General features: G+C 36.7%; 1 protein-coding gene across 15 annotated transcripts in view; it reads right to left on the reverse strand.

Moving 5' to 3' along the window:
• Positions 1 to 11,696: 11,696 nt before the first annotated feature.
• LOC136766653 (nuclear factor 1 B-type) overlaps positions 11,697 to 23,127 on the reverse strand; it is a 135,980-nt gene continuing 124,549 nt past the window's right edge. For all 15 annotated transcript variants that reach the window (XM_066720317.1, XM_066720315.1, XM_066720318.1 and 12 more), the window contains one exon: positions 11,697 to 18,023. In XM_066720317.1, coding sequence (XP_066576414.1) covers positions 17,894 to 18,023 — 130 coding nt within the window. In that variant the 3' untranslated portion in view covers positions 11,697 to 17,893. The remainder of the gene's footprint in view (positions 18,024 to 23,127) is intronic.

Here is a 23,127-nt window from a genome sequence, read left to right on the forward strand (position 1 = left end):
GAACAAAAAGCAAAATTCATTGTCACCTCTTCTGGTGAATAACTATACAGGTGAACTCCACTACCGCAAGGGGCCGTGGAAATCTGTACTTTATAAATGAAGGACTTTGTAACCATTATGATATAGGCTGACCCAAATTTAGTGACTCTGTCCCCGACAATAATTTGTCACCCGAAACGTCCCTGGTCGACTTTGTCAAACAGTGGTTTAAAAATGTAGCCAAATTGACCTAAATTAATGTGCATTCATGTAATCATAAGCATATGAACATGGCACAAATACTGTATATAATTAGCTTGCTCAATGATACGCTGTCTCTCTCTATACGTTGCTGTATCTATGGCTACAATAAAGCTGACACATGCTGAGGTCAGTTTGACTGCGCATACGGGGTCAATGAGGAATGCAGACATGCTATGGCGCTGTCCAAGAAACACAAGTGTTAATTCAAACACCAACTGCCACAATAATTATTACTGCAAAAGAAACATCTGTCTTATGTTCAGACTGGAGATTGATAAAAGAGCAGGAAGGTCCAGGAATGCACAAATCTGCCCTAACTGTAAGTTCAAGTTTTGTAACTTAATTTGTTGTTGAAGTTGAGCCAACACAGAGGGATTATCATCTCTCTACACAAGAGGGATTGTTTTTTTTTATATCGCACATTTGTCAGAATGTGAGTTGAAGATCAAAGGCCTGCACTTTGAGTTTCAGTCGAACATTCAACAATCACAAATGTATTTGCACCTTGGCAACAGATGAACCAAAACATGATGTTTGTATCACTTTCAGTTCATGCATCAAATCGCGGACATGTAAAACTGTTGTCTATCTTGATTCGATACTTCAAGGTATATGACGGAAACATGGAAACACGTTCGTGGAGACAATGCACTTGATTTTGTTGAACTAAAAAGTGAAACAGCTGCAATAATTGCGGAGAGACATTTGCTTGATGAATTTGGCCATAGCTGTGTATAAAAATATGTTCACGACATCTGTTTTTACATAACATTTAATTCTCAAAAAGCAGTAAACACCCCCCAAAACAAATAGTAAGAGAGAGTGAGTCGTGGGTTGTTATAACAGATTTACTTCTTCCACAGCAACAGCTTTTACATGCAGAAACTACTCTTAGTCCCCTGTATATCTCCATGTCACTGTGATCCCCAATCATCGCTTCCCTCCCCACGCACACACACACACACACACTAAACTGACAGACAGACTCAGACCCCACAAATAGCAAAAAGAAAGCCCCCAGATTGCTACAATATATATAAAATACAGATGTGCATTATAAATCAAAGCATATTAATCTATCAGTATTGTTTATGGCAAGTCAAGTCTGACCACACACTCAGCACCCTGTAAAAACAGAATATTAATAGTTAATAGAAAACAATTTCACTGCCACTGTAATTGCAAGTAGTCGTTCAAAAATAGATACAAATTTAAAACTATTAGGATCTTGATGTTGAGCGGACGTTGTGAATGTAAAGAATGACTCACTGAACGGTCTCAGTAATTTGACACTGTCGGGCTGTGCTCCCTTACTGTGTCGTCTGTGTGGAGCCTCTAGTTCTACTGACACAACCAGATGCGCTGTGACATTGGGACTGAATATCCCTTCAAAGCAGATCGCGGTCTCAGTCAAAACAGTTCATACCAGTCCATGATGCTCAAGACTCAAGACATCACGGAGCGCTATGGTTGAGTCAGCTTTTATATTGGGCTTAAATGATCACCACCACTGGTGAAGGAAACCAGAAGCTGAGAATAAATCGTCATCTTAATGTTAATCTTAATATTTGTAATGTGCCTGAAAAATTGTTATCTTTTCCTTTAGATAGTATAAATACTCAGGCCTTTTGTACAAAAAAAAGTTCAGCAAGGAAAATGTCAGATATGTTTGTTTTACAGATATGGTATAACATACAATGGGGAAGAATAAGCCTATATATCTGGAAAACCCACAATTTCCTCTTTCAAAGTAGGTCAAAATATGCTAATTAATATTTCCCGAGATTGAATAAATTAGCTCGTGAAAATGAACCAGAGCATATGTTATATATAAAAATATTTTTAAATGGGTCAAAAATAAATTACTTGGACACTTAAATATGAATATTGACTTTCAGTTTTCCTCTCGTAAACTGTTGAGACTTGACTGACTGACTGCAGCCATGTTGGTGATCCAGTTGAAGAGAAGACAAAAGATTATCTATTCGTGCTTGCTCATTTCTTTGACTGCTGGATGGCCAGATATGTAACCTGATACACCAAGACTCTCCAAGAGACACTTATGCCAAACTATGTCATTCACCATCTTCATAGAGAAGCAGGGTAACGCAACAATCTGGGCCTGGCCAATCGCAGTATACTAATCACTTTGAGTATTTTTTGCGCTGTTCTTGGCTGGTGTCTGGGACACTAGAATACAGATTCAATGTCAGGACAGGCCAGAATTGCTGAATCAATCAATGGCATTAAACAAAGGTTGGCACCACTGTGAATGAACCCAGTAATATATGTGACTGCAAACAAACAAATAAACAAACAGATCTTTCAGTCTTGTGTGTGTGTTTTTAAATCATGTTATGTTCCTCCATTTTATTTCTCTTTTTGAACTCTTCAAACAAACGGTGTAAACATCTTGTCCCTCTGTTCCTAAGCTTAATAAATCTGTACTGTGCAGAGTTGGGTTAAGGGCCAGTCAGTCCCTGTAGTGTGACAGACGTTATCAGCAGATCCCAAGCACTCTGTAGAAAAAGAAGTCCTGTTTATAGTGGGGAGATTTTAAATGGTGAAAGAAAGTCTCATTGCTTAACCATGTTTCTGGCATTCACGCAGTCTTTGATAATATGACCTTTGACCTCAGCTGCCTTGTATTACCCCTGTGGACAGCGTGTGAATCGGACTTCAGTCCTACAGCTGTGTCTTCTTGTTCACTTTTCATACGGTATACATAATCAGTATTATTGTGAAAGATTCACACTTCAGTGCATTAGTATTTTTAGTATTTAGTATAATATTCCCACTCATTATTGTATGTATGTGTAGCTTTGATGGCTAGCAAGGGCAGATGTATCAGGATAATTTGTAATAAAACGTCATCAAAACATTATATATTGATTTCCATCTTGTGTATTCGTGAAAAAATTGAAATTTAGTGAATTAACTGTCTTTTGGTTGTCAATTGCTTCTCCTTGCAATTCATTGAAGCCCATTAATTATCTGATGTATAGCCAAATTAATTAATTACTAATATTGCTAATATTATATTAGTTTTCCCTCAGAGGTGGTTTATGATTGAAGCTGGCATTGTGCTGCTGTTACAAGCGACCCTCTTTCTCTCTGTGCAGTGGCCTTGAAGCCATTTCTTTCACAGAGCCCAAGATGTTGGAAATAACAAGGAGTAGGTACAGCACGATGCCAAATTTCGAAGCTTTCAGTCTTTCCATATGTTTTGAACCAGGTAAATGACTATAGCAGATATAGTTTAAGTCTTTACATTAGCTAAAACAATAGAAGCTTAAAATTAACAAGGTTCCTAGTCTGTTGGAAATTAATTTCTGTTGTCATTAGGAGCATATTGAATTCTTCTGTAAGATTTCAGTGAATAAGTAATAGGAAGCACATGGGCTGTTTGCCTTGAAATAGATGGGCACATGGAAAATAAATGCCAGACAGAAGAGAGCAATTAGAAAATGATACATGCATAATGAAATCATCACCTCTGAATGCACTGTTTGGAGTTTAGAGCAGTGACTATTGTGTTTACTTGTCTTCTTTCTGTCTTTCGGTCTGATGAGGTAAGACTTGTGTATTAGATTAAACATGACTATATTTTTACATGATTTATTACTCCAATGAAATGTGATCATGACAGAAAGAGAAGCAGTATCAATTCTTCCGGAGGGCAAGTGACAGATACGAAATTAAAGGATATCAATATAACACTGACAGACTTTCACATTTTGCCATAATCAAAATGAAATGTCGCTCCAAAATAACCCACCACACATAATTCACTTATTTTATAAAGACGGTGTTGTTTTTTGTTTTTTGTTTTAGTCCTGGGAAACACAAAGACGGGTTTTATTTCAGTTTGAAATTCGGAAAAATTGAATAATGTGAAAATGCATGGTCACTGATATAGTGCACAGTAATTCGATGCATGCAGAGGTTATGCCTGAGTGACTTTTGAATGAACACGTTTTCATTTTGGAACAATAAACACAAGGAAAATATTAGTGAGGTTATCTATGTTTGGTTTGGGGTTGTATTTGGGTCACTGGATGGGACAATTACTTTTTTATATAGTTCACACACACATACTTTGATCAGCCTTGACTCTCATATAGTAACAAACGTTGCATGCGTATTTGTATATAAGTATAATATATAAGGAGACTCTCTGAATAAAATATGTAACACTTGTTAAGTCAATTGTGGTTGTGGTCTTTTCGAAACACTCAATGACAGAGATGTATTGTTGAGAGATCTGTGTCTACTATGCAAGCCCAAAATAATACCATATAGGAATCTAAACGGCTTGTCTTTTCTCTGTTTCACATTTGCATTTGAAGTGCAGCACTGTAAAAACATGCATCACAAATCTCTCTGTCTGGAATGCAGTAATAAACACAAGGGTTTGTCTTCTGTCCATCAGTCTATACGGGAGTTACAGACGCTTCAAATTCCAGTGTTGAGGGAAGGGATCAGAAAAGATTAAAAAGACAACGAAGAAAGAAGCCTTCACTACTTGAAGTCACAGGCTTAAAATATGTTGAGATTTTTTTGGTCACTGTTTCAGTTGCATGACTTACATTACAATCGATCTGCAGTGGTTCATTTTCCGTGTGGAATCTGTTCCTACTGAGAACAAATACAAACACATGTGGAACCGATAGGAAACAGAGAGAGGGTTTTAAGAGCACAATAGCAACCTGTCCCAGGCAGGCCTTTCCTAACAGATGCAACAATTAATAAGCCCATCAAAGACTATCTATGTGCTGAGGTGCATTCACACAATTGTCTTTTCATATATAACTTGAAATGGATTTGAGCCGGTGGAGCTTATTTTCCCACAACACGGAAACAGCTTGTCAGGCTTTTAGTGAAACAAAGATGTGTCCATTTCCACTGCTTAATATGAACTCTAGGTTGATGAAAACTGATCTTTTTTGAAAAACAAATGGCCTAAAGCAGACCTGGGGTACACTGTTATTTTTTAAATTGAGTCAAGCTGACGAATCCCAAAACCTCCATTTCCAATGCTAATCATTTGTCATAACATCTACATAAATGCCCAGGCCTTGCTTGCCACATCTGTACAGTTACACAAATGTCAAGGGGACTGGATCTTACTGGAACTTTGTATCCTCAATTTCAAACCACAACGATTCATGGAAAACTTACCTTTGCTGTCCTTGCTTGCCAACAATGAAAGCATGGAGAAGTGAAGACAGTAAAAACAAAGACAGCCTTTCTAAAGGAACTGATTGTGCTAGTAGGTGATGTTGTGTCCATCCAGCCCCTTTCACAAGCAACAAAATACTGAAAACATTCACATTCAAAACATAAAATGGGTCAACAGAGCCCCCTGATGCATACAACTTACCAATTTTAGAGTAGATAAAGTAGATACAGTGAATCTTTGAATCTTTGCATCCAATACCTAATTGCTTGTGCACATTAACACACAAATGTTAGTTTTTTAGTATTTTTACATATTTAATCAGACAATATTTCTCTGAAACAGACCTTACAGGTACCTATAGTGAAAGCCAAACAGCATCCAACATTGGAGAACGGGTTTGCATATTGCTTAGAGTGAGACTGTTTCTTGTTACTTTGTTTTTGTTTTTGTTTGTTTGATTTGTTTTGAACTGTTGCCTACAACAATAGTTTCTCAGAGAAGATGCTTTTTAACATGCATGTCTTTCACCATTCAGGCATTTTTTATTTATGTGTTTTTATTATGACTTCATGAGATCATTTATGCAGACTACTGTGTGGAGGTAAGTTAGCCAAGGTTCATTTGGAATAGCGTTTTCTTAATCAGTAAAACAAGGTTACATAGCACTGAGCACACCCTAAAACCTTGACACTGCAAGAAAGCGCTCACACGAAGGCCCCGGCTTAATGAGAACCAGGCATGCAGCAGCCATGGTTGCAGATGGTGTGTACGCTTAAAAAATATTTAACGGCCACTTTAAAGATGTTAGAGCACTTTCCATGTAGGAAATATGCTCCATTATGGAATATTGCTTGAAAGGCACCAATTATGATGCTACAATTTAGCTATCATCCCATTTTTTACTTACACTTCTTTCAATTCATTACTTGTATTTCTTTCATTCGAGTGGTGAAAAAAATTTGTATTCACATCCGAGCATGTTAAAATACAGCAGAAAGTATTTGTTGACAGAATTGTTTATGAGATACATATGTAGTGGACATTTCCCCAACGATGTGGCTGAAGCTGAAAATTTGGGAACATTTTAAATCAGACTGGATAGGATCCTTGGATCACTCAGTTATTAATGGACACCAAACGAGCATGATGGGTCGAATGACCTCCTCTCGATTGCAAACTTTCTTATGTTTCTTGTGTTTCTTATGTTTTCAAACCAAATTAAGTTTCAAGAGCTGTTCTGAATCTTTCTTCTTCTTACTATTAGTATAATTATTATGATTATGTTTGTTTTTGTTTGATTCAGCTTTCTTTCTGAATGCTGTTGAGTTTACCAAAGCAAGAAGTTACAGCAACAATAAATGGTTCCGCGTTTCACTGCTACACAGTTCATTAACAGCTGGTAGTTTGTAATTCACTATATTTACAGAAACAACATGACCATTTCAATGTTGGTGTCCCACATTTGGACAACAAGCTTTACTCATACACCTGTATGACATGTAAGGTTCTCTGAAAAAACAATCTTGAGAGTTGCTCGATGTCTCTAATCATGGTGTAAAGTTGTAAGTTGAAAACAGCATCGTCTGAGCAACAAAAGAGGTTTTGTGATTTGAAAGCTTTACAACAGCTGTGTTATGGACTTCTTTCTTTCTTTTTTTCTTTTGACAAGCCATGTTGATGGGGTAGATATCCAAGGCATAGCTGAAATATTTCCTTTCTTGGAGGTATTTGTTGAAAAAATAATGTTTGAATGCCAAATTCCCCCCCAACAAGACAAATTAATATCAATTAGAGGTCTACTTATACGAAATGAAAGAGGAATTCCACAGCTGATTTATTATGCAGCTATTAAGATCTTTTCACACAACACATGCACAATTCAGAGTAAGAGCTGTAAGTGCAGTATGATCTGACTTTAACTGAATATATATTTACATCTAGAAGGCCAAACTTAAGCTTGTCATCTGAGTTTTGAATGCACACTAGGCCTCTCCTTTCTCATATTTCAGCTAAATAGTCAGCGCTGGGGTTCAGGAATGTATCGGGTATCATAAATCACTGTCTTGATAGAAATTTGGCAGCTAGTCAGCACCCCAGGGCTGTGTAATGTACAGTAAAGACGGTTTAGGTGAATATTACTGCCATGAATGAAAGACTAAGATAGCGAGAAGGGAGGGGGAAAAAAGAAACGTTCTTGTGCAGAAATGCTAATGACAGAGCGCAGTGTAATTCTCTGTCTTCTGTGACATGTACCTCACAAGACTGCATTCTTTTAAGACAAATCACCAAGCACCCTCTAGAAACATACACAATTGTCTTTTATAACCTTGTTGCATTGCTGTCTTCTATTCCCCCTTCGTAAACGATCATAGACTCTTTGTTAGGTATGTGGACAACAGGCACTGTACTTTATTTATCAGAGACGATCCTAGTTGACATCTTGACATCATTTCTTTCCTCCTGATGCAAACAAACCTCTTTTATTCTTCTCTCCACCAACATATTTTGGAAAACAAAATGGTTACCTTCTCCCAAGTTATTTAGTGGCTGCCTTGTCTACAGAGTATGTACATCTGATTCAATTAAAAGAATCTCCATGGGAACCTGTTAGCTGCTTAATCCCACACATTTCATTGGGGAAGAGACGGGCGCCAGCAGAAGAAGCTTATCGAGGCTGTGTGTTTGCTGCCGATTCCCCTCAATACCCAGCTGCATTGACGGAGCCCCACACAGCCCCACAGAAACGCAGTCACGACGCTGTCCACAGATAACATGGAAAAGACACCCATGCAAGAGCTGTAGCCCATGAACTGCTGGGGACAAAGGCTGGGACATGTTCTGCAAATTAAGACAACAACTTCTGTGGGTCATGGATAATTCTCATTTATTTTTCTGTTGCTGTATTATAGTTTGCGTATACAGCTCTGGAAAAAATTAAGAGACCACTGCAAAATAGTAAGTTTCTCTGGTTTTACTATTTATAGGTATGTGTTTTGGTAAAATGAACATTTTTGTTTTATTCTATAAACTACTGACAACATTTCTGCCAAATTCCAAATAAAAATATGAATGGAATGGAATGGCTGCCATACATGTAGAGATGCTGATTTAAGAAAAAACTGCAGTGGTCTCTTAATTTTTTCCAGCTGTATTTTCAGGGGACACACCAATGCCTCTGTCCAATGGAAAATCACTGAATTCCAGGCTTCCTTGTTTTGTGTTACCTCCATTCCCTTCTTCCCTTATTTGTATACTGATAGGAAAGGATTCACCCATTAATGATTCTCTGCAATTTAATGTCAAAATAGCTATGCTAAACTTTACCATCACCCTAATCATTTGTAGAACACCTATAACTGTTTCCCAGTATAGGGGATAGCGGAGGTGTTGATGACAATTATTATTTAAATCCGTTGCACTGGAACAGGTAAGCCAACATCACCAGATTTTGGACTGAATTGTAGGTTATTCGGGTCAGCCAAACTCACCCGGGGATTTCACAGGAGTCATAACAAATCTTTTATCTCTCTGGTCTGCATAACAGCCATTTGCGATCGCTGGATTAAAAGCTTTCACTCAAGGACACCAGTCAATGTCTGCCAGAAAGTCCAAGTTGAACAGTAATTATAGGGTGAATAGTTGTATATGAACTTTGCACTAGTTCTAGTGCCTATTGTTCTAATTACAACGGCTTCATTAAAGCCTCACCTTTTTATTTCCTGCCAGGCAATGAAACAAATTCCTCCGAGCACTGCAGTTTTATAGTGAGAAGGCCAAAGCCCAGTCTCTATACATAGTGAAAAAAATAAAAAAATAAAAATAAAAACACACATTTTACGTTATTTTTCCTGAAAAACACAATAGGGCGAATTGCAGTCTATTTAACTTCATCAAATCACTGACAGCAGGCACTGATAAAAAGGCTGGAAAATATGTAGGACATGAGAACAGCCAAAACCCTACAGACTCTATTCCTATTGAAGCCAGATGTTTACTTAACTGGCCAATTTTGATAAATGGTGTAATGATAACCATTATACATTGGGTAATTTTATATCAGCAGAGCCACATATTGTTTTTGTTTTACAGCCAAATTAACTCCTTTTGTGCCCAGGGCCAGGTGTTTGTTTTCTCATAATTGATCCATGCATAGCATTATACTTTTATTTTATGTTGTGCCAGAATTGCATGATTTTGCCAGCACCCTTGAAAACTTGGGTATAATCTACTTATTCTGCATACTAAAAGGATGGATTATCATAAGGGATATATCCCTATGCTCAATGCCACAGTACTGAGCTTACATTGAGTTGTTTGCTGTGGCTTATCTAACCGATACAGTGATGAATTTTGGTACTGGCCCTGCACAAGCCATGCAGCACACAACAATGTTTTAAACGTGTGTTTCTTTTATTGCACTGTACCTGCCAGGCTAATCTTGACATCTACATTGGAGAATTAGAATCACACAGAGAAATGCATTAGTTAACTATGGGTTCAATTATATAAACTAATTGAAATTTGTATTATAATCTGTAGATATCTGTTTTAACAGCATCCTTGTGCATAATTTTGTCTGCATATACATGCCCTGCTACTTTCTGTCAGCCCTGTATACACTGCTGTGGGATGAAATGGAAGGAGATTTTACTTTCACTGCTAAAGCCCTTGGTTCAAATCCAGCAAGTCAAATAAATGTGGCCTTCTCTTCTTCAACTTCAGTGGAAATTAAATGCATGGTTTGGCACTAAAATAAGGAGGTATGGTGGGCAGGTTTTTGTTCATGGGTCTAATTCGTATCGGCTTTCTGGAAGCTGCTGTTGAAGTTTCAAGTTTAATAATGATAATGACAACAATAATAATAATAATAATAATAATAATAATAATAATAATAATAATAATAATAATTAACACATTTCAAAATGTTAAGAAAACTTTAACAATAACCTTCAGATTATTTTAATTTTTTTGGAAACCTAAGGCAGGTAGCATGAACACAAACATCAATAACACAATGGTTATTTGTGGGCATATTGAAATATTGGTGTACATACAAGGTAAATAATCTAAATTATTGTTATTTAAGCTAGTCATATTCAAAATCCATACATCTAATTTCAATTACCACTGCATCCAGAACTAGGGCACAGTGAACAAGAGCCTAACCCAGCAGGCACAGGGCACAAAGCAGGGTACATTCTGAATGGGATGCCAGTCCACTGGAAGGCAGCACACACACACGCACACACACAACTGCAGGGCAATTTGGAGTAGCCAATCAACCTAAACAGCATGTCTTTGGGACGTGGGTGGAAACCAGAGCACCCCACGAAAACCCACACAACCACGGGGAGAACCTGCCGACTCCACACAGGCCCACACTCGAGGCCAGAATTGAATCCAGGTCCCAGGGACCTGACCAGCCGGACCATTCACTGTGCCACCATGTTGCCCGTTCACTCAATGTAGCTTCTCCTATTGGTAGCTTTTCATATGGTGTTTTATGTCACCCAATCAGCAGAACAGCTTATATTGCAAAGGCCAATAAGAGCAAGGCACCTTCTTACATTTTCAGGTCAAATTTAAAGATTGTTTGCAGATATTTCGAGGAGAATGGTCCCAGTCCTCTGTTCCGGTTCACAGGCTGCGAGTCCTGGGCAAGATACTGATGTGCCTGGCGTCTGCATTGCTATTTTTATCACTGTGGTTATTCTACTGATGTCTATCCATCTGTCACCTTTCATTAATACCACAAATGTCAAACATTCAAAAACAAAATCCCTAAGTAATAAAAAAAAGAGGTCACTTCAAATGCATATTTTAAATTATATATGAATGTTATTAGTCTTGCTTTTAAATTATGTTGATGTTCTGTGCATTATATTTGACAAAATATGGTCAAAATGGTGTGTTTGTGTATTTAGAAAATAGCTCACTAAATATGAGCTTGGAATAGTTGTCATGTTGTTATTGATATTTGAGTGGTTTTACTAACATGATGCATTATTGCACTATAAAATTAAAAAACTAAAAAACTGGTCTTGGTTAAAGGAGGAAACTGAGCATTTAATAGTGATGAATGTTACTCAAATCGAAACACAAAAACAGTCATTTGGAGTACACATTGCAGATGTGTTGTAAACTATAATAGAGCAACCAAACACAGGGGTACGATCTGCAGTTAAGCCACAGGACATTTCAGAGCAATTGAGCAGTAAAAAGGCAGGTACACGTTGTCTGACAGCAGAACACAAGACACAAAACACAAGAGATTTTTTGTAGCATAGCTCATTTTATTGTTTAAACAGTTTTGCATAGGAAATATATCCACTTCCAGTAATTGACTGCAGTATGAGCAGCTGCTAGCAGTATAGGCTGGATATAACAGTAACAATCACAATAAGTCAAGCTTTATTTACACTGATTTTAATCTTGTGGCAATTTTAGCCCTTGCACCAATTGCAACTAGCTCAAAGGCAGTGCCTACTGTTTAGCTGAGCATATTTCTTTAAAAAAAAAAAAAAAAAAAAAAGGGGAAAAAAAAATCAGGTCCCATCCTACCTCTACTTGACAGGCCTGGATGTCATAATCTGCCGAACAAAACGGCACGAAAAGGCTTCTAAATTCCTCTAAAATTACACTCAGGTACACACAGAGCAGTGCACACCTGCGGCTTCACTCCCATTACTAGAGGCTGTTGCTTTTGTCCACTGTTGTAATTTTCATTCACTGCTGAAAGTTTGTAATTGTTTTCGCAGAGGGTGTAAAAGTGCCACAAGACCCAAACTGGATCAACCCTGCTGTGTAGCTAGCAAGCATTTTTTTTTTTTTAAACTGACTACTTGTCACCTACTGTTGTACTAAATGTAGCATTGAGAATCTAAAGAAACACACTGCCCTACGATTTTTTTTTTATTCTTTTTTTAAATCATTTTTCCTTTTTTTTTTTTTTTTTCTTCAGAGAAATATCAAGAGACAGGGGCACTCCATCCCATCTGACTAAAAGATTCAAATGAATGAAGCACAAACGACCGCTCTGTTAAAGACACATTCCAAACTTAAAAAAAAAATCATAATAATAATGAAATTAAAACAGACTAGGGAAGAGCAGCCCCACACATTCTGTATTTTGAAGTTTTCTGACAAAATTTCTATCAAGAACTTTATTTACAACTGAACTCCACTGAGACTGTGAGCTGGAACAGGCACTGCTTTACTTCTGATTTTAGAATATATATATATATATATATTTTTTTGGTAAACGTTACATATGCTGGTTTTTTGTTACGTTCTTGTTTACACAACCTGATGTTAGTTCATGCCATAACCAATGCCCTCCAAATCAAAACACATTTATATAGAACATACTTAAATTCTGTATTCAGTTTGCTAATACATTTGTCATTTCAGTCCCTGTAGCACAGTTTTACAACACATTCAGTAAAAAGTCAGGAATTACACTGGAAATTGCATTAGTGTCACTGGTCATCCCTGCACACCAACAGCACCCATCTCAATCAGAATGACATATCTAGTCCTGCTGGGAATCTAGTCATTGTATCCTATTGTCGTAAACCAGTGTCACTGAGACAATTTGTATTATTCTTAATGCTGTAAAAGTATTTAATAAGTGAACATTATTTCCAGAGATTTTGAAACTGTTCAGCCCTTTGAAAAGAAATAAAAATACAAAAAAAAAAGAACAAACTGCAACAAAAAAAAGTTAAAATTGACCATTTTCATCTTTTCCCCTTGTAACATTGTGTGCTGTGGCAAGGAAGCAGTACAAGGAGCTACCATGGCATTGGAAAACATTGCTCTAGAAATGTCATGCAAGATCAGAAGGCGATCTAGGGTTTCAATCTCTGACGATGGACTCAATACATGTACCAGTTGTCAACCACATCTACACAATCATCAAAGGTTAAGGGGAAACTCGCAATAAGTGCAAATATGAAGGTGGCTTTCTTCTGAACTCCTCTGATAAAAGCAAAGTAAAACAAAATACCATTAAATGGAGTATAACATGCAAATATGGGCTTCATTCCTGTTCAACTTGCTGAGCCTGCACATTTGAGAATTCTCCACTTAACTGAAGATATCCAGGAAGCATCTAGCTATAATGTATAGATAGGTTTGTATAATTTCACTTTTTTAATGCTATTAATGTTTTACCATTTGTTTCACAAAAGACCATGACAGAAACATGTAAACTGTGTGTGGTATCATGCTTAGGGCCTTACTGGCAGCAACATTACATTGTCCTTTAATCACGCTTTTAAAACCTAAATTCTGTACACTGTATAATGGGATCCCATTCTGCCGACTTAATAGTATCAAACAATGCATGCCCATGTGCATTAAGGGACAGACACACAAAACTGGTTGTCACTCTAACAATATAAAATAACCACAGTCATCATTCTAAAGTAACAGCACCATTCTTATTGTCCGTCACAATATGCACTGTAACCCTTATTTAAACACAGATATTTTATTTTTAAGTCACAAAAACTCTTTCTATGGCCATACTAACATAAAGACAGTGTTACTTCCAACATTTATGAAATGTTTCAGAAAAACCAAGTTAATCAACACTAAATACAACAAAAAAACTTAATAAAATATAACTTTTCACCATTTACAATTCTGTAAAGGATTAATTTCCTCTACTTTTTAAGCATATGAATATGTAGTAAAATGGAAATTGGACAGTATTTATTTTTTTATTAATAAATTAAGGTAAACTGGAGAGTTTTAACTCAAGTCCGGTTTCCAAAAGAACAAGTTCCTTGTTATATTTATTTTTGTAAATGGAAATAACACATATTCCTTTCATGTTTCAAAGGTTTACCTTTACAAAAGTGGGTATTAAAAAAAAAAAAAGATAAAAAACTATACAGTGTACAAACTGCTGTCTACAAGGCAGGCGGTTCAATAGAAAGACCCTTGATTCTTCTCAAATCATGCAGCTTCAGAGTCATTCATACACATTTTACGGAGCTGCCAGAGCAAATAATACCCCAAGGACTATTGCTATATTATCGTTGCCATGATTTCCTCTTTATGTACAGTCTCCTTCTCTGTGTTAGCTTCCCTAAACAAGCCTTAAACATTCTTGTCACACTAGGGGAAATGCACTTCAGTGGCGTCGCCAATGGCCACAGGCTGCAAAGCACTTAAGTTTAAAAAAAAAAAAAGGCAGAACAGTGCACATAGTACGGGGTGGCTTGGTTTTGAGTCAGAATTAAAGCATCTTGGTGAAGGAGGAGAGAAGAAGCATGACTTGAGTTCCACATACTTGCTACTGCATGGAGGGAGGGCTGGATAGTGCATTGGTTCTCACTTATTTGTAGATTTCCCTTCCGTGACAAAAAAACGATCACATATGATGGATAAGAAGTGCAAACAGGGCCAAAGAGACAAAGGATAACCCTTGCATTGCAATAGGTATTGATGTGTCATATTTTATGTATTCATACGATCATTTCAGGATCTAAATTCATAATGCCCTGTAATGGAATCTGCCTGAGAAGTTCATGAATTTAATCTTCAGTAAGTCCACAGAATACTGCTCCTAGGACAGTCTTCTATGAATGGTACATGCTTCTGAAGCATGTAATAGTGTTCAGAGAAAATTGAAAACGACTACCTAACTTACCCACGACATCAGGGTGACTTTCTGAGTTTTTACTCTGTTGGATAGCTTATTAAATTGAAGATTACTTTACAAACATTCCTCGTGGAATGCACTGAAACAACTGCTCCATAAAACAGTTTTCCATGGAATACAGAAGTAAAGGCTATACATCGTTAGTGCATTTGGGATGGTTAGCAAGTCTCTGGAAAATAAATGTTTAGCACTTGCTGATGCAGGTTATGTGATCTTGTGAGCTGCTAGATTCTTTACTGAGCAACCATTTTTACCATGTTTTACTCCCATATCTGTGTCTATGATTGTAGCAAGTGTTTAAGAAGTCACTTAGTTTATTAAGGCATCTGCTAAGGAAGTCTTTTGCATATAACTACTAATAGTATGGTCATACCATCTCATAGGAAAAAAGGTCATTTCAGGGATTTCAAAATGCAGCAGCAACAGACAGTAAATAGGAAGTGTTCAACTGAACGCAAAATGTAGCAATGCTCAGTATCAGTTACATGCTGCAGCCATGAACAGGAGAGCTCCTGTACAAGTGCCTGTGCACTCGCTGGGTCTGCAAGCAAGTGATTTTCAGTTTAATTAATTTGCTGAATACTCTTCAGATGATTGTCACACTCAAGTCACGCCTGCTCTCCTATGAAAATGAGCTTCTTCCAGGAATCATGCTAGCACCCCAGGTGGGAAGTTAAAAGAAGGAACCAGTTTGTCACAGTAGACAGATCAGTGACTTTGCAGCCGTATTAGACCAAGGGTGCATTATTTACAGCTATGCTGTAAAGTGTTTTTTAAAAATAAGTCCCCCCCTCCCCAGAAAAAAAAGAAAACACCCCTCTCCAACTCTTCAGTACACAAAAAAGACCTTGTCACACACTGCATAGAAAGCAGTTCCCACTTTGGTCAATTCAAAACAAAAACAAACAACAACAAAAAAAAAAAAAAAAAAAAATCAGAAACAAAATAAATGTATACAATATTGTCTATCTCCATACTAGCTTATAATAATCAATATAGCTAAAAGCACTACCTACATAGGCAAAACTTGGTATTGCATAATTCTTATAAATCTGAAAACCCCCCCCAAATAGTAATTGGAAGATGAAATAACAAAAACAAAACAAAACAAAACAAAACAAAACAAAAGGTTATTAGAAAAACCACCAAAAAATACTGAAAAATAATGCTGGTTGATTATAAACTTTAAAACGGCAACTATACACAGCCATGATATGCATTATAAATGTGAGATAAAGTAGTAAATGTAGTTAAAAATCAATGATGTCACAATTTCATCCAGAGTACAAAATATTTTTATCATAAAAATGTTAATTCTTAAAATGGTAATAAATGCAGCAAAAAACAAGTGTAGTGATGTCTCTTTTATATTCAAAGGCAAGGCACGTAATGTGGACTATATATCTTCGTGCAAATTAAGATTATTGGAAAGAGTAGTTTATATATATCTGCTGTTGAGATGCAAAGGCAAAATAACTGCCATGCACGCTGCAAGTTTTTGTGACCAAAGGGATCTGTTGAATTACATGTGTTCACAAAGCACCATGCAACTATTCAGCACCCTTAGGATAGTGTTGCGTCGAGTGCAGAATTCTCTACATACACATCTTTTTTCGTTTTTTGATTTTTTTTTTTTTTTACTTGAACAGCCTGCATTCCTATTTTTTTGTTGTTTGTTTTGTTTTGTAAACAGTAGCTTCATAAGCTTACGGCCAAATGAATCTCTTCCTTTGCTGTGAATACGGAATCATAAGCCATTTATACACAATGTGTGTCTCTCATTCCCCGTTTGTCTCATAATAAATAAAGGCTACCTCCAGGAGAGGGTACGGCTCAATAAAATATAAGTGCTGTTTCGTTAATGTTTAGTTCTGTTCTGTTACACACTCCCTTTCAAGCACAAACTTGTCTACGTTTCATGATCCATTTTTCCCCTTGAAAATTGAGGATACAACTCAAAATTGTTTTTAGACGGGGTTTTTTTCCTGGAAAAAAACAAAAACAAAATTTTATCCCCCTCAATTTAGAGTCTTAGGGCTGATAGACTTCTATAGTTTCCCTTCAGTAATTAAATTTAAATTGCACTTGCCTCTTAAAGAGATTTTTTTTTTTCCTTTTTGGGGGAAATATCAAAACGCATTTTGCACTGTAAGGGGAAATTATCCTAACCTAATAATATAGGTTTTGATTATATATTTTTTTAATTATCACTTTTTAGAGTTCAATCTCTTAGTGTACATACTAACCTTTACCTTAAACTAAATATCAGCACTGGATCAACGGGATTACAAGTTTAAGATAAATTTATAAAGAAAAAAACACAACTGTGGCATATTGAAGAAAATAATTTGATTTTCAACATTGTTGGTATGGAAATGTGGCGAATGGTTTGATTCATGAGCCTCTATAAGTGATAGCAAATTCAACTCGAGAAGAAGCTTAAATTCTGCTATTTGCCAGCCAGCCTTTGTAGCTTCATGATTTAACCTGCTTGTAAACCAGGACTAGTGCTCCCAAAAGAATGATCAAAAGATTAATACAAACTAGCATTTCATGCAAAACATTAAGGCATCTAAAGTTGTATTGGATATATCACAGTATTTAACTGGGGGATTTCAATATACAAAGGCTGTCTGGCATGACAAATATCACCTTATCAGAGTGCTTCAACCAATCGGTTAGTGTTCTTGGCCAGCGCCCCCCTAACGAGGCACTGGAGATTGTATAAGTGCTGCTTGCTGGTTTATCGTCATTAATTCTCAGTTCTGTCTGTTCTCACTTCCTTTTGTCGGCCTTCAGTTACTTGTTTCTGCTTGAAGGAAGGGTTCACCAATGATGTTTATGCTGTAGTTCTGGACATTTGTTGGCAGAATCGGAGTCCCGTTCGACACTTGGAATGGAACTAAGCTCGCCCAGGTACCAGGACTGCAAGAGAAAGCACAGAAGAATGAACAGGGTTCAGGAAACAGGCAACTATAGAAAGCTTGCTGAAGAGAGGAAACTGGTCATAATGCTCAATATCTTCAGATGTGTGTATCGTTATTTACCGACTCCTTATATCAAACATTTTCACATTTTTTTTCCCAATGCTTGAGCAGTTGGATTTTTTGTGTAATTCTTGTATGTAGTCTCCTATAATACACAAACCTAAGTCTTAATACATTTCTTAGATCTTTGGTGCTGTTCAAAAACATCCAAATTTAAAATCAGTCATATCTGAACAGTACTATGGGCAACTGTAAGGCATCAGAGTACTGTGAGATTTTTCACCATCTGGGGATTTACAAGCAAAATGCCCATAAACTAGTCAGGTTATCAGCACCAACCCACACAGACAGAGTGAGATTTTTAGCACTGGTTTAAGTGTACATTAATTAAAAGATACATACATAAATACAAACATAAATACAAACCGTAACCATCCCAGTTAAACAGAACAGTGCTAGGCTGCCTATAAATGATAAAGATGTTTTGGAGTGTGAGTCTAAGAAAGGTCAGTGTTTGTTTTGTCTGAACCACAGGAAAGCACTTTAGTGGCTGAACACATGTGAGGCTACATTTGAAATAAAACAAAGGTCTTCCAAACAAATCTAAATTTCCCTCTCTCTCCATTATTGTGTAAAGTATTAATTGACATGTGAGACTAAGAATTAGATATTCATAACACTATTTCTAAATACTGAATCTTACAAGTCATCACTCTCTTCAGACATATCTTATGGCCAAGTGAAGAAAACAATTATAACATTTTTTAACTCAATATAGCAACAGTATTTTAATTTTATCGCAGGCTTGAATTCGGCAACATTAACTGATATGTTTGCACATTCCTGAGTTAGCTAATATTTTCAAAAGTATCCCGACCATATTGATTCTATTAAGAATCCATTACTGCCAATTTTTTTTGTGAAAATAAACCTCCTTCAGATAAAGTGTTTCCTGTATGGAATGCAAATAACCTCTAGCTATGATGAATCCTGTTCCTATAAAACCCGATGTACAAATGATTTAAATTTATTTAAAATGCCTTTTAAAGTAAAGAAAGAAAAAAATTAACTGAACCGCTTGCTGAGGCAGGCAGCTGTCCTGAGGTTACAGATATCTAATATGTTCCCCAGCTCCAGAAAGGTGAAAAACAAGCTAATAGCAAGTCCTTATTTCTTATGAATGACCACTGTCTTTTAAAGGTCCAAACTTGTGGAATTCCAGAGATGTATTGATTTTAAAGCCACAACTTCCCATATGATCTTTAAATGTAAAACTATAATCTGATTAATTCCATAGACAAATTACTGACAAGCCCTTGAAAACACATTGACAGGGCATGCAGCGTGATTTTCACTGAATGGTTTTGCAAAAAAAATAGAAAAAAAATGACTATGGCAAAAAAGCTCTATACTTCCACTGCTGGTTGAATATTTTAAATTGTTTAAATTAATTATGTTCATTTACTTTCAGTACCACAGTTTTTTTTTTTTTTAATCTCCCTCCCCAGCATTCCACTCCGAATCAGACCATGAGCTTTTCGGAGGCAGCAAAATGTGAAGACTTAAAAAAGCAGGACAAAGGACTACACTGTGGGATGATACGCTGTCTCCTTTGTAAATAATGTTAGACAAGCCTGTCTTCAGACTTAACTCCATGCTAGTACCCACTTTTTAATCAATAATGGGGGGACTGCCTTGTCTTATTCATCATATGCAAATGCAAGACAACACTGTGATTGTTAATTGGAGCTGCAGCACTAACGAAAATATACATGCAGACAAGCACTTTGTTGTTTCGCTAGCTTACTGTTACGTATATGTGTTGAATAATTAGGCAGACAAGAAATCCCCAGCTTAAATACCTGTCCTGCACAATCGCTTCTTTCTGTTTGCAGATTATGGTGCATGCTCAATATTCTGTCAACAGGGTCTGATGCCAACAGAAGTGTCTTTGTTTCGGAAGAGAGGTTCATATGAAAGAGGAAAATTAAGTGAAAAGAAACTCAACAACTTTTTCATCTCGCCTTCTGCAGGTGCAAGGCTTCCATGAGAAAAATAAATGTTGAGCCTCTTTGCCTTTGTAGAGAAAGGAAGGTTAAAGTTGGTATCTTCTGCAATGGAAATCACAAACTAGAACGTGGAACACTCATTTTATTTTCTCACAACTAACCTGCACTGCTACTGCTCACTGTGGTGCTAAACACTAGTAATTACTAGAAGTTTTTGTTTTGTTTTTGTTTTTTTACAAATCAGTTTCTAGATGAATCACAGGCCTTTTAAATTGCGGGTGTTAAAGTGTGTCTTAAAGGGACTAATTTCACTGTAACAAATAAAGGAAAAAGTGAAATTTGTTGGATTTAGTCCAAAGAGAGTTAAAACCAAGGATTAAGTCTATAAAATTTCTGGGTAGGGCTATACACCCACTCTTGCTCCCCCATCTCTCCCTCCCTCTCTCTCTCTCTCTCTCGCTCTCTCTGGACTGCCAGAAATCATCTGACAGGAAATGAAAGATTAGGTTTTTCCTACCTAGATGAACAAAGAGCACACAGAACAGGCAAACGGTTTACAGCACAGTGGGAATTTGTCTAATTCTACTACAATCTGCAGGACTGCTCAGATATGGAACCCCCGAAGAAAGAGAAAGACAGGGAACGAAAGTGGAAGAAAAGTTGTTTCTTTACTTTGGGATCGTGTCCGTGGACCATCCCGCTCTCCTGCAGCACTAAAACTCCGTACTGCCTCTTCCTTGAAAGTTAACTTAAAAGAAGTTCACATAATCGTGTGGAAAATGGACTTTATTGATTGCTGGGGTCCATTGTTCCCCTCTTTCTAAGTCCCTAAAGTTCAAGTTCAATCTAGCATTACATCATGTCTGGTTTCCCTGGGTTACCAGACGGCTTGAGACGTGACCGCCACTACAGAGAAAACAAACAACCTTCCTCACGCTTCACCTCCCTTATCGATTCAAACTTAAATTTGCACCCCCCCTCCCCAACAATCCCCTCCCCCTACCTCAGTCCCTCAACTCCCCATATACAACTCCCTATCAAACCTCTCACTAGCATGTCTTAAGTATGCAGCGTGGTTAATTTAGGGATTAAGTTCCAAATTAGATTATCTAATGGCATCTTAATGGATTGCTGACCCATTTCCTTTAGAATGGCAGAATGCAAGTCTGGCTGCAATTCAATTAAGGCCGAGGAACAGTTCACAAGACACTTGACTAGATGAGTACAAGGAAAATGTTTAATTTTATTAACATATCAAAGCAGCTACACTGACACTTATTTAACTGATATCACCGTAAGTATGCATAAGTAAGTGTGTTAAAAAATTTACTTTGCAAAATGTTAACACCTACCTACTTCAAAGCAAAAACCACCCAAGATTATCCAACTATCCAACCATTATTACATTACACAGGGGAGTTTACACCAAATCAGTGTAATTCTTGTCAGTTAAAGGGAAATCCAGGTCATAAAATAAGGATCTAAGGGATTTTTTTCGACATTGTGCGAAAAAGTAGCAGCAAATCATTATACCATTATGAATATGCTTGCTTTATTTGTGGAATTGTGAGGAAAAATATACTCCACTATACTATACACTATAATGGACCTGGTCAGTCTTATAGGTTGAAAGTTGATTATGAAGGTCACACCATGAAAAGTGCATTTGCCAACAGTGATGGATAGGAACAAAGTAGTCTTCAAAATTAAATATTGACAAGAAATTCATTTCAGTTACATTCACAGACAATATCTAATCCCAGCCAAAAAGTACACCAACAAAAAACATTTGAACTTGTATGACTAAAGGAATTTCTTGTGCGTATGTATGTGTGTGATTTTGACCAATTTAGCAATTTCATTCTATTCTTACGGTTTGATCTTTCACCACAGCAATAAGTTACTGCACTAGTTCCGGCAAAATATCTGATATATTCCTTTTTTCCCTGACCCTGCCTGCATAACTATTTGAATATATTCTGAATACAATACAATTGGAATAAATCTGCCTAAAAATATTACAGATGAAATATCATTCACTCTAGTGGGTAAGGAAACATGAAACATGGCACTGGTATTTGTTGTGGACACTGAAACGTAAGAGAAATGCTGTTTGATTGTAACAAATATCTAAGGACTTTTTACGTTTAATATGCTGAAATTCTGCACAAAATAGGTAACATTTTGGGTTGCTTTTTGCATTGTTTGTGTAGGATACTGTGCTATTCTTTCTGTGTTAAAAAGAACGGAAAATGTGTTGTCCTTAATCACACTCGGTAAAGTGTAAAATAATACATTGATTGTTTTAAACCCTTGTTCTGAGCTAAGCAGTGTGCAAAACACTGTGGGAAACATTTAGAAATAAAATGCACTTTACACTGCATGAAAAAATATATATTCTTCTAAAACAATTAATATTGAAAACAAATACATTATGCTTTTATCCAAGAGGTAAAATGCACCAATCCTTTAGTTGTTCACTAAACATTTTCCTCTTACCTCCAGTGAGCTTCTAGGAGGCACAAAAAAGGATCTTGCTTTTCAGCGGAATTATATATATATTAAAAAAAAAAAAAACGCCCCTAAGCTAGAGGCTGCAAAGGAAACTCGGCACTCTGAGAATAAAACTCTCCCTAGGAATCCTGCGAACCCAGCTGCTGTACTGTACGTTTATATGTCAAGATAACAAACTGAAGGCAGGAAATGCTGACCTAGTACTTTTGCCAAGACAGCCTTATTGAAATGCTACATAGTATTAACTCTTGGAGAACTAAAACTGTAATGAGACTGGCTGCTTTTGTTCAGTCTGCTGGAGAGGAGTTCTCAAAACAAAAATCTCAAAGGGCTATTACAGAATAAAAGCAGTTCATGCCATATATAGAAAGTGATTGTTGTTGATCTGTTAGACATTGACATTGTCTCTAGACAATTTCAAACAGAAATCAATTACTCGATTTCAGAGCAGAAGCCTTTTTAAAATCAGGAATTGAAAATCAACAAACAGAAATCTTTAAGCCCCCTGTTGGACACACC

This window comes from Amia ocellicauda, chromosome 13 (genome assembly GCF_036373705.1).
Source record: "Amia ocellicauda isolate fAmiCal2 chromosome 13, fAmiCal2.hap1, whole genome shotgun sequence".
Taxonomy (NCBI): domain Eukaryota; kingdom Metazoa; phylum Chordata; class Actinopteri; order Amiiformes; family Amiidae; genus Amia; species Amia ocellicauda.